Source organism: Mobula birostris, chromosome 11 (assembly GCF_030028105.1).
Source record: "Mobula birostris isolate sMobBir1 chromosome 11, sMobBir1.hap1, whole genome shotgun sequence".
NCBI classification, from domain to species: Eukaryota; Metazoa; Chordata; class Chondrichthyes; order Myliobatiformes; family Myliobatidae; genus Mobula; species Mobula birostris.
In genome coordinates this window covers 62,276,126-62,288,963 of record NC_092380.1, presented here as the reverse complement: position 1 = coordinate 62,288,963, position 12,838 = coordinate 62,276,126, and the positions used below count along the sequence as shown (strand labels likewise).

At 41.4% G+C, this 12,838-nt stretch overlaps 1 protein-coding gene across 1 annotated transcript in view; it reads left to right on the top strand.

Moving 5' to 3' along the window:
* Positions 1-9,881, top strand: part of saal1 (serum amyloid A-like 1) — a 45,445-nt gene extending 35,564 nt beyond the window's left edge. Inside the window, exons 11-13 of the mRNA XM_072272326.1 lie at positions 7,420-7,640; positions 8,011-8,103; positions 8,798-9,881. Of these exons, the coding sequence (XP_072128427.1) occupies positions 7,420-7,640; positions 8,011-8,103; positions 8,798-8,884 (401 nt within the window). The 3' untranslated portion in view covers positions 8,885-9,881. The remainder of the gene's footprint in view (positions 1-7,419; positions 7,641-8,010; positions 8,104-8,797) is intronic.
* Positions 9,882-12,838: the final 2,957 nt, after the last annotated feature.

Here is a 12,838-nt window from a genome sequence, read left to right as displayed (position 1 = left end):
TAATCCGTTCAACTTTTCCTGATGACTGGGTGATATAGACAGTGAAAAGGCCATTCAATGTTCATCAGTCGACATATTTCCTGATAAACACTCCCACTGAAATGTGTACCTTGATGTGACATGGCAATCCCCATCTGAGATAGTCCTTGACCAGAGTTTTTGCTATGTGTGGCAGTGGCTTTTTTTGCTCGAATAGCTTCCACCCATCCTGAAAACTTGTCCACTATTACCCATACATCTGAGTATCCTTGACACTCTGGAAAAGTAATGTGGTCCACCTGTATGTGCAGAAATTAGACCATATGCGGGAGCACTTAATTATGGTAGCTTTTCCACTGCTCAAGAATTTATTTTCTAGCATGTCATACATCTTTCAAATGTTTGTCAAGCTTGGGTCCTGAACTTTGGATTCCATCACCAATGGGAAAATCTGTTAATTATCTTTTCCACTCCAAGGGAGTGTCCTAGGGAATGTATCTGCTGTGTCAGTTAAGGAAGCAATATAATTGGAGCTGCTGGGCTATGAATAGTGCCATATTTCCATGCCCCATCGCACCATTCTCCATCGAAAACTACTTTTCCTGGTTAGAGCATTGAGCTTGCATCTCTCAAATATCTTGTATGTTCATCTGTGATACAGAGTACAACTTTGTTTCAATAACTGCATTTGTCGGTTCTCTGCCCATGGTCTTGAAACTTACTTTAATTTCTGACTTTTTTTTTGCTTCTTTCATTTCTTTGACCCCATTCCCCTGCTGCCTTTTCGCAGTTTCATCCTGAATGCATTTCCATGGCTTTCCATTATAGTCATTTTAGAGTGGCTTTTACATTTTAATACAGCACCTTCTGACAGCAATTGTATCTTGTACACGAGTTCCTGTACTAGTTGGCCATACTTGTTTGGGTTTCCTACAGCCGCAAGAAATCACCTTTGTCTCCATAGGTTTCCAAAATCATGAACAACTCAAATCACATTGAAAATCAATGGAAGTATTAGCTGATCTTCTTTCTGCCAACTTACAGACTTCAATCAGAGCTTTCAGTTCTGGCTGTTGTGCAGAGGGACCAGGGGTCATGCTTCCTGATGCTAGCTCTTTAGTTTCAGAAACAACGGCCCATCCAGTCATCTGAATTCCTCACAAAATGCTGGTGGAACGCAGCAGGCCAGGCAGCATCTATAGGAAGAGGTACAGTTGACGTTTCGGGCCGAGACCCTTAGTCAGGACAAACTGAAAGAAGAGATAGTAAGGGATTTGAGAGGGGGAGGGGGAGATCCAAAATGATAGGAGAAGACAGGAGGGGGAGGGAAGGAGCTAAGAGCTGGAAAGTTGATTGGCAAAAGGGATACAAGACTGGAGAAGGGAGAGGATCATGGGACAGGAAGCCTAGGGAGAAAGAAAGGGGGAGGGGAGCCCAGAGGGTGGAGAGCAGGCAAGGAGTTATAGTGAGAGTGACAGAAGGAGAAAAATGAGAGAGAGAGAAAAAAAAGGGGGGGAATAATAAATAAATAAGGGATGGGGTACAAAGGGGAGGAGGGGTATTAACGAAAGTTAGAGAAGTCAGTGTTCACACTATCAGGTTGGAGGCTACTCTGATGGAATATAAGGTGTTGTTCCTCCAACCTGAGTGTGGCTTCATCTTTACAGTAGAGGCTGTGGATAGACATGTCAGAATGGGAACTAAAATGTGTGGCCACTGGGAGATCCTGCCTTCTCTGGCGGACAGAGCGTAGGTGTTCACCTGCGTTGGGTCTCGCCAATATATAGAAGTCCACACCAGGAGCACCGGACGCAGTATGTCACCCCAGCTGACTCACAGGTGAAGTGTCGCCTCACCTGGAAGGACTGTCTGGGGTGCTGAATGGTGGTGAGGGAGGAAGTGTAAGGGCATGTGTAGCACTTGTTCCGTTTACAAGGATAAGTGCCAGCAGGGAGATCAGTGGGAAAGGATCGGGGGGACAAATGGACAAGGGAATCGCGTAGGGAGTGATCCCTGCAGAAAGCAGAGGAAGCGGGGGAGGGAAAGATGTGCTTAGTGGTGGGATCCCGCTGAAGGTGACGAAAGTTATGGAGAATTATATGTTGGACCCGGAGGCTGGTGGGGTGGTAGGTGAGGACAAAGGGAACCTTATTCCTAGTGGGGTGGCGGGAGGATGGCGTGAGAGCAGATGTGTGTGAAATGGGAGAGATGCGTTTGAGAGCAGAGTTGATGGTGGAGGAAGGGAAGCCTCTTTCTTTAAAAAAGGAAGACATCTCCTTCGTCCTGGAATGGAAAGCCTCATCCTGAGAGCAGATGCGGTGGAGACGGAGGAATTGCGAGAAGGGGATGGCATTTTTGCAAGCAACAGGGTAGGAAATGGAATAGTCCAGGTAGCTGTGAGAGTCAGTAGGCTTATAGTAGACATCAGTAGTTAAGCTGTCTCCAGAGACAGAGACAGAAAGGTCAAGAAAGTGGAGGGAGGTGTCGGAAATGGATCAGGTAAAGTTGAGGGCAGGGTGAAAGTTGGAGGCAAAGTTAATGAAGTCAACGAGCTCAGCATGCGTGCAGGAAGCAGCACCAATGCAGTCTCGTCAATGTCGCGAAGGAAAAGTGGGGGACAGATACCAGTATAAGCTTGGAACTTGGATTGTTCCACAAAGCCAACAAAAAGGCAGGCATAGCTGGGACCCATATGGGTGCCCATTCACCTGTGAGTCGGCTGGGGTGATATACTGTGTCCGGTGGTCCTGGTGCGGCCTTCTATATATTGGCGAGACCTGACGCAGGCTGGGAGACAATTTCGCTGAACACCTACGCTCTGTCCGCCAGAGAAAGTAGGATCTCCCAGTGGCCACACATTTTAATTCCACGTCCCATTCCCATTCTGATATGGCTATCCATGGCCTCCTCTACTGTCAAGATGAAGCTACAATCAGGTTGGAGGAACCACACCTTATATTCCATCTGGGTAGCCTCCAACCTGATGGCATGAACATTGACTTCTCTAACTTCCATTAATGCCCCTCCTCCTCTTCGTACCCCATCCCTTATTTATTTATTTATTCCCCCCTTTTTTCTCTCTCTCTCTTTTTTCTCCCTCTGGCCCTCTCAGCATAAACTCCTTGCCTGTTCTCCATCCTCTGGGCTCTCCTCCACCTTTCTTTCTCCCTAGGCTTCCCGTCCCATGATCCTCTCCCTTCTCCAGCCTTGTATCCCTTTTGCCAATCAACTTTCCAGCCATCCCTCCCCCTCCTGTCTTCTCCTATCATTTCCCCCTCCCCCTCCAAATCTCTTTCAAATCTCTTACTATCTCTTCTTTCAGTTAGTCCTGACGAAGGGTCTCAGTCCGAAATGTCGACTGTACCTCTTCCTATAGATGTTGCCTGGCCTGCTGCATTCCACCAGCATTTTGTGTGTGTGTGTGTGTGTGTGTGTGTGTGTGTGTATGTATTGCTTGAATTTCCAGCATCTGCAGATTTCGTTGTGCTTGCGTATCTGAATTCCTCCCTCAGTTATTGAGGAGCCATCAGTGTACAGAATCAGATCTGGGTTCAATACAAGCATTTCTTTGTAATAAACTGCTTCTTCATGGCACATTATTATTCTGGCACAGTCATGGTCATCATAGTCTTCCATATCTGACGGTAACAGTTTGCTGAACTCGCTCATGGAATGATGATATCAGGGGTCTCAAGATCTGTAGACCACTTGGATCACCGGGCAGTTGTTACTTGAGCATTTCCATTCAGCCAATAAAATGTGTACTGACTGTAGACATCAAACATTTAAAACTTGATCAAGCAAGATGCTGGAAACAACTGTGACTGCCTGCACTACTCGTAAACATGAACCCCATCCTAATGCTACATTATCCAGTTTAGCAGAGTAATTGACAACAGGGCACTGTCGCTTTCCATGCTCTTGAGTTATCTGTGTCAAGAATTCCTAAGGCAGGTGCAGTGCACAATTTCAACTTTAAAGTTTGAAACACTTTCACTTGTTCGTCTTTAAGAGTCACGGGGTCATCTGAATGCTTACTGTCCTTCAGCAGATTGTTCATTGGCAGTTTCAGCATATGAATGAACTCATGCTCTTTTGTAGTTACACAAACCCAGAAATGATTGGAGTTGCTGGACTGTTGTAGGTGGTTTTGCTAACATAGCGGCCTTTGCACGATCTTCAGTTTACCCTGGGAAATTTCTGTCCCAAGTAAATCACTTCTTTTTGCAATTGTGCCTCGTCTAGATTTACTTTGTGACTGTTGAAGGATAGATAATTGAGCAAATAAATCACATCATATTCATGCTAGTCTGCAGCTTCAGATGCTATCAGGATATCACCCACATATGGTATGTTAGTCGAATCAGTGGCTGGTAAGTCCTTCAGATGTCTCAAAGCCATGTGATAGACAGTGGAACTGTTGTGGAGTCCTTGTGATAGCCTTGTCCACTGGTATTGTTGACCATCAACTGAAAGCCAACCATGGCTGACATTCAGGTGCCAGTGGTCGTATCAATTGGCAGACATCAATAACTAGAAACCACTTGTGTGATGGTTTCACGGCATTGAAGATAATCGATGGATCTGCCACTAGAGATGTTAGCTTGTTAATACATTGATTGACAACCCAGTAAGTAGCTAGAAAAAGTAATCACATACCTGCTATCTCCAGTTTCTAGCCATACCTTGTCTGCCGGGGAGCTCAGAGGCACCAGGGCTCACCCAGGAATTCCTTAGACTTCTTGTACTTCTTTACACTTTTCTCAGTATGTTTATTTTCGGAGCCTTTGTCAGTGGATTGGCAGGCCTTGAGCTTGTGTTCCTTCTCTTTGGTATGGCGCTGGTAGCCTTTGTACATTTACTTTCATTACTACCCATTTCTTACCTGTTAGTTTCAGGTCAACCTGTAATCATATTTAGTTAGTTTTCAATCACAATACAATTCTCTTACCCTTTTCTGGTCAGAATATATATCCCAGTCTTCAAAGTCCCTTTCTTTAATTTGATTATGCAGACTCCCTGTGGGTTTTGGACCATGTCTTCCATTCGCCATCTTGCCCCTTTCCAGGAGCTCACCGTTGGTCACCATCCGGGCGGGCACCTTGTCTGCACTGACCTTGTCCCTCCCAGAGCCTCACAGCGGCTCAGTCAAGCATTCCTCACGATTTCCTTGTCTACTGGTCTTGTTCACTGATCTAGCAGCTCAGGTTCACAGTAACGGTTCATTGGAGCCTGTATATATATATATATATAAAAAAAGTCCCATCAGGGTAGCCAAATTTGTTATGGAAATTAATTTGCTAAGGAAATTCAATTAAAGTTAGTCACAAGTAAATTGGACACAGACTTTGAAGTGGCTAGAAAATACCTTTATTCCTGAAAATGGGAAGAGTGACTTGCTAACAGTGCAGTTGGAAGTTTTCCAAAAAGCAATAGTCATAGCTTCTTTATACATGCACACAGAAAGTCAATTACATCAGCCAAAGTTTAAAAAACAAATCAATCCTGTGTAACTTATCACAGTTTACAATTCTCAGAATCGGCCTGTTATTCATCCTTGAAACTTGCTGAGAACCCAAGGCCAAATGGTGAATCTTTCTTTATGATATTATGGAAAGTTCATTAAATCCTTAAAGTAGAAAGGTATAAGTTGTTTTACATGTCAATACCTGACATGTGAAGGGAAATCAGGACACCCCTTAACAGTTCGAGACTTGACAACCCCCAGAGTCCTCCCCACAATGTATGAACTTCACTGTCTTTGTCTTGTTTTTGCAGCTGAGTTGTGCACTAACACAACTTAGAAGCTTCTAGGTAGATAGTTTGTTAATTGAAGTAAGGTGTAGGGTGTTAGCAGCTCAGATATTTTAACCCTTTATTCAGAATTTTCTTCTGCATGTGGTCATTTCATAGTCAGTCTAGAGATAACAACATTTTATCGATAACAATTAACCTAATTAATGGCCAGATTCAAGTGGCATGAGACCTGCTGCAGAAAAAACAGAATCTTTTAGAGGCTATAATACAATTTCTAGAAAATTTACTGAACAATTACATGTATATAGGTGATTATATAAAAATCATAAGCATAGGAAAGTTAAAGCTACTAGGAAAATACAGGAAAAATAACAATTTTACACTCTAATCCAACACTGTGCAGTGTGACTTCCCAGTAGTGCGCATTGTGAGCACAGCCTTTCCTAAATCATACAAATTATTTCACACTGTCAGAAGGAATGTGAGGAACATAATGATGCATATTTTATAAAACTGAAGCATTACATCAAGTTCTGGGTGCTGCACTTCAGGGAAACCCTAAGCTTTTAAATAAGGTGCATATGAGATTTCATACCGGCAGTACCAAAGATCAGGATTGAGACTGAACAACCATACCTGCTACACTACTGTCCCACGCAGCATGTAATTTAATTAAAATTTTCAAAGGATTTTGATAGAACACAAAATGACAAGCGACTACAATTGGTGGTGAAGTTGGTAACCTATTTAGTGTTAATAAGGGAAGAGCCAGAATTGGAATTTTATCATTTTAGCATAATGATGTAGGTAATATAGATTGTATTAAAAGACAGAAATGCAAAGCAATGGAAAAAGAACAGATGATCTGGACTACTGTCGTTTCAATTTTGTTGCATTACGCTGTTAAGAATTTCCTGAACATCTACGTACTTTTTGGGCCAGATCTTTGAGAGTCTTACTCAGTGTCTCCTTTTGCTTGGTTTGCTTTTTCTTTTGGTCTCTTTCTCTTGCATGCTGTAAACTTTTTCTTCCCATCATGGTAATGACCTTTAATTAATTAGACAGTATTATGTATGACTGAGAACTGCAATTTCAGCTTACTGTTGATTTCCAGGTTGACAAGTGTTAGACATCCAAACTGATTGTTGTATCTGTGGTGGTAGGTCAATATCCTCTCCGACAGATATATACAGTACTGTTCAAAAGTCTTAGGCACATATATGTAGCTTAGGTGCCTAAGATTTTTGCACAGTACTGTATTTGTCAATGTGGAGCTGAGAGCGAGTTTGTAGATCTGTCAGGAGCAAAGGATGTTGGGAATTCAGGGTGGACCGCATGGAAGGGATGTGGGATGGGTGGCAGAGAAGGAGTGCTGGGGACATGGGTGGAGCAGGTGCAGATACACCCAGCCCTGAGTCACCAGGCAACGTCACTTGATTCCAAATAATTGGTTTATTGATCATTACGGAATGTAGTCTCTGGTGTTTCCTGCTCCTTCCCCTCTCTCTTACCCTTTTCTCAACCATGATTCCCCCCTCCCTGCCCCTTCCACTTAGTCCACACTAGAGACCGTATCAGAATCAGGTTTGTATATATAATGCTTAAGACTTCTGCACAGTACTGTATATTCAGCTCAATTCATTTAGCCGTTGCATTCTTTGCTCTACTTTCTTTTGGGTGCAGATCTTCCTTTGCTTGGTATGTTGCTACGAGTTCTGTTCTATGCAGAAGGTGGTCAGAAGAAACCAGCAGAAGGAACAAGAAGACCCAGTGCAGACAAATGGTCTGCCCCATCTCCAGCAGGTGCTCAGAAAGGGAAAAGACAGGAGCGAGACTTCCCATTGAAAATTCTACTGAATATCTGTTGTGAATTCCTCTCTGAAATTTTTATGGACATTTCTGAGGTATAACTATAAATGGGGAACATCCTAATGATGAAGGATAAGTGATCATTTTATTTTGATTGGAGAGAGGGGGAATCAAAGTCATTAAGATTCCTCATGGAGAATGAAAATTTATTCGGGGTTCAATAATTTAATGGAGGCAGTGAGGTGTTGATATGCAAGAAAATGGTAGAAGTTGCTGCTGAAATAGGTTTGTTGGGTAGGCAAGAACCATACGGAAGCTAATGAAGGAGTACATGTTTAGAGTATCTTTTCTAAGAATTGCTCATTAACCAATGACTGACCTTAGTATAGCTGATATTAACTTGCTTAGGCTTGATTCGGATTTAATCATGGTGCACTTTGTTAACTATCATTCTCTCTGCTGTAGGAGCTTGTGTCAAAAAGCTTTAAAGAAGGTTATTTAAATCAGGAGATGTTAATTTGTGCTGTTCATCACCTTTTCCCTCTGTATACCTCTACGGTGAGTATTTTTGTTCTCTCCCCTGAGATTCCTGTGAACTTTTAGCTTCAGGCTGGGAACTTAGGCATAATAAACCTTAATTCACACTCACAAGTTCACCAGACAGAAAAAGAAGAATTAAAATTTCAATCTTGAATCTTTATCTGGAGGGGTCTTGCTACCTCAGCTAGATTTTAGGCTTCATAGAATCTCAAACATGCTTTAGCATGTCAGATGACAATCCTTCATCAGATTGACATTTGAGCATGTCTGCCCTCTTTCAGAAGTTGTCATAGTTGTATTTTCCAACATTAAGTGGTTTTTCTTATGACTGATCAGTAATATGTGAGTTAGTACATTTACTGGTTAGGTCAAGATTTTTTCACCTCACTGAAAATAGCTGTTCTTAAAGAGATTGAAATTAGTAAAATGAGATGAATGTGATGGGTGGAGGAGAGATACCATCTTAAATCTGGCACTGATGAGCAATGTTACTCTAATAAATCTATCTGACTTTATAATAGAAGGGTTAATAGAGCATTTTCGAACAAACTTCAATCAGCTTTCAACTGTATTGCATCAAGCTTGGGAATTTGCTTATGTCTATGAAGGAAGATGTTCCAATTCCCAGGAACAATATTCCTCAACGTAAATTGTACATTTTCATCCAATTCTATGTTGTCACAACTGATGAATTAATTTTACTTTCTTTCAGGTTAAAAGGTTCCATGATATCTTAAAAGAAGTGCAACCAGAAACTGCAGAACAATTACAACTGAAGTTCCCTAGTCTCAGTTCCTGACTGAGAATTGTTACCAATACTGAGAGGAAAACTATTGTTCTGGAGCTTTGCTGATGGGGAGCAGATGTTCAAGGGTTACTAAAACTCTGGCTCCATAAGTGCTTATTTCTTTTGATGGAGCATAAGCTGGTGACTGACAGAAGGCTTGTCAGTTTGAGACATACAAAATGTATGGAATTGCATTTACATATAATATTAACCTCAGTTGTTAGGACCACTGATGCCCATAGTTGAAGTAAGACTTTTCTATTGAAATATATCTGAATTTTTTTCTGTTAGTGTCAAACATGTGGGAGACTAGCAGTCACTGAAGTTTCTTGACAGGATATCTCTTTAGCCTTTGGAGATGTGATGGTGGAACAGAAACTTCATCTTGTACTTTTGATGGGCATGGCATGGTAACAGGGCTAGAAACTAAAATAGGAAGGTTGTAGCTTCCATCTGTCCCCAACATTTCTGAAGAAGGGGCACATTATTGAGCTAGGTAGTTGCACTAGTAGCAGCAGTTTGTGAATGATTGTACCTATGGTATACTGATAGACATTACATAAAGCACAGAGCAGTGTTGCACCCCCACTTCTGCCTAATAAATATTTTCAGTCCTGTTTGATTAGTGTTTCCTATATATAAGTTATAAGAGTATTTTTATCTCGATGTATCTCAATGAGCATAAGTAGTTGAGAATAGTTTAAGAAAACAACCGGCTTCCATCTACATCAAGGTTGTTTTACTATGGGTAAGGATATGAAGGCAAAGAGATCAGAAGCTTCCAATATCCAACCCTTGTCACTTATTAGACAACTGATCTCAGGCAGACAAGTATATGAATTACTACATTTGGCTTAGCACTTTGGGTTAAATGGGCCAAAAACCTGCTTAATTTTTCCCCCTTGGGACTCTTCAATTATTTGGTTTAAGGAACTTTTGTTTAAATAACAGTTAAGAATGTGGTTGTACTTACCAATGATGCACGCAATAATAAATAATTTGGTGGTAATTTGACTTTTTAAAGATTTATCTCTTTTTAATATTTATGGAACACACCTTAAGATGTGCTTCTAAATTTTTGTTTTCCTCATTGATAAATCTTGATGCTGCTAGTATGTAGAATTTAAATTTAATTAATTAGTTTTAATGATGCTGTATGCTAGATTACCATACATGTCAATTTTGTAATTTCAGTTCAGTTGTATTTTACAAAGGCCAAATTTATTGCATGTTTTTATAACTAAAGCGTTCAGAAAGAAAAATCCTTTAATCATACCAAAACTAAAAATGGAAAAATGCAAGTCCAACTTGTGAAAATGATTCAGAAAGGGAAAGAAGTATATTCCTAGCTTATGCTGATTATAATGTGTACCTAAAGACAGTAAGGCATGGTAATGTGGACAAGTATACAAGATATGTCAGAGCCTGCTCTCTCCAATGGAGTACATCAAAAGTGAGATCTCCAGTTCCATTTACAATTTTTGTTGGTGTGGTTCATTTCAGACTTAAAAGGAACAAATTCTGAGGCATCCGCATGATAAATCATTTTTTATTTTTGGATGTATTTTTAGAATGTACAGTACCTGCCAGTTCTTTGCTGGTTCTTCCTTCTGCAGACTCCTGGTTTCCTCAGCACTACCTGCGCCTTCACCTACCTTCGTATTGTCCATAAACTTTGCCACAGAGTCACCAATTCTGTCATCCAAATCATTGATGTGACATGAAAAGAAGCAGTCCCAACCCTGACCCCTGTGGAACACCATTAGTCACTGGCAGCCAACCAGAAAAGGCCTCCTTTATTCCCACTCTTTGTACCCTGCCAGTCAGCCAATCTTCTATTCATGCTTTTATCTTTCCTGCAATACCATGGGCTCTTATTTTGTTCAACAGCCTCATGTGCAGCACCATGTTGATCCAAGTAAACAACATCCACTGACTCTCCTTCGTCTATCCTGCTTGATATTTCCTCAAAGAATTCCAACAGATTTGTCAGGAAAGATTTCCTCTTAGGCCATACTTACTTTGGCCTATTTTATCATGTGCCTCCAAGTATCCTGAAACCTCATCCTTAATAATGGACCCCAACATCTTCCCAATCATTGAAGTTAGGCCAACTGGTCTATAATTTCCTTTCTTCTGCTGTCTGCCTTCTTAAAGAGTGGAATAACATTTGCAATTTTCCAATCCTCTGGAACCATTCCAGAATCTAGTGATTCATGAAAGATCATTACTAATGCCTCCACATCTCTTCAGCTCCCTCTTTCAGAACCCTGGGGTGTAGTCCATCTACTTCAGGTGACTTATTTATCTTAAGACCTTTCAGCTCTCAGAGCACATTCTCCTTAGAAATAGCAACTACACTCCATTCTGCCCCTGACACTCAAATTTCTGGCATTGTGTCTTTCACAGTGAAGACTGATGCAAAATACTTAATAAATTCATCCACCATTTCTTTGTTCCCCATTGCTACCTCTCCAGCATAACTTTCCAGCGGTCTGATATCAAAGGTTCAAAGGTACAATTTAATGTCAGAGAAATGTGTACAATATACATCCTGAAATGCTTTTTCTTCACAACCATCCACGAAAGCAGGAGTGCCCCAAGAATGAACGACAGTTAAATGTTAGAACTCCAAGGTTCCCCCCCCAGCTCCCCTCCCTCCCACGCGTAAGCGGCAGCGAGCAACAATGCCCCTCCCCCTGTCCACTTTCGTCTTCCTTTTGCTCTTTATATATCTGAAAGACATCTTTTTTCTATCCTCTGATATTAATGGCCAACTTACCTTATACTGTATTTCATTTTTTCTCTATATATGGCTTCTTTATAGAAGGTCCAAATTCACTCTTGCCTCTCTTTTATTCTGTATATCTGAGAAAAAGCTATTGATATTCTCTTTGATATTGTTGGCTAGCTTACCTTCATATTTCATCTTTTCACTCCTTATGGCTTTTTTGGTTTTTAAAAGTTCCACAGTCTTCTAATTCCCCACTAATTTTTGCTATAATATATGTTCTCTTTTCCTTCTATGCTGTCTTTGACTTCCCTTGACAGCCATGGTTGTCTCATTTCCTTTTAAAATACTTCTCCATCTTTAGAATGTATCTATCCTACGCCTTCTGTATTACACACTGTATCTAGTTGTATACTAACTGCCCGATCTTCAGTCCTATCACTATGCTTTCCACCTCCCTACCAAATTAAATTAAACCCTTCCCAGCAGCTCTAGCAAACCTGCCTACAAAGATACGGGTTCCTCTTGGTTTTGGATGTAACCCCTCCTTCCCCAAAGAGATCCCAATGATTCAGAAATCTGGAATCCTACCCTCTGCACTAGTTGCTCAGCCACTCATTCATCTTTACTATCATCCTATTCCTGCCCTGACAAGCATAAGAGATTACTATCTTGGAGATCCTGCTCTTCAGCATCTTCCATAACTCCCTGTATTCACTTAGTAGGACCTCTTTACCTTTTCTACTTAAGTTATGAGTTCCAAAGTGCACCACGACCTCTGAGTGCTCTCTCTCCCTCTTGAGTATATTCTCTAGCTGCTCTGAGACTTCCTCGACCTTGGCACCTGGGAGGCAACAATCATCCTGGTATCTCTTGCAGTCACAGAATCTCCTGCCTTACCCCCTTGCTATTGAGTCTCCTATCACTTATCGCTCTACATGACTTTACCCTTCCCTGTTGAGTCTCAAGAGCCGACCATAGTGCCATTGGCTTGGCTACTGCTGCCATGATCTGATGGGTCACCCCTCCCAGCAGTATCCAAAGGGGTATACTTATAGCTGAGGGGAATGGCCACAGGGAGCCCTGTGCCACCTACTTACCCTCCCCCCCTCCAACTTAAAATGCTCATATGTAGCCTGGTGAATTTGCACCTGAAGTAACGACATTACTCCCTGGAATTTAGAAGATAAAAAGGTGATGGTATACTGAACTGATAAAAGATGGATTTATTTTTC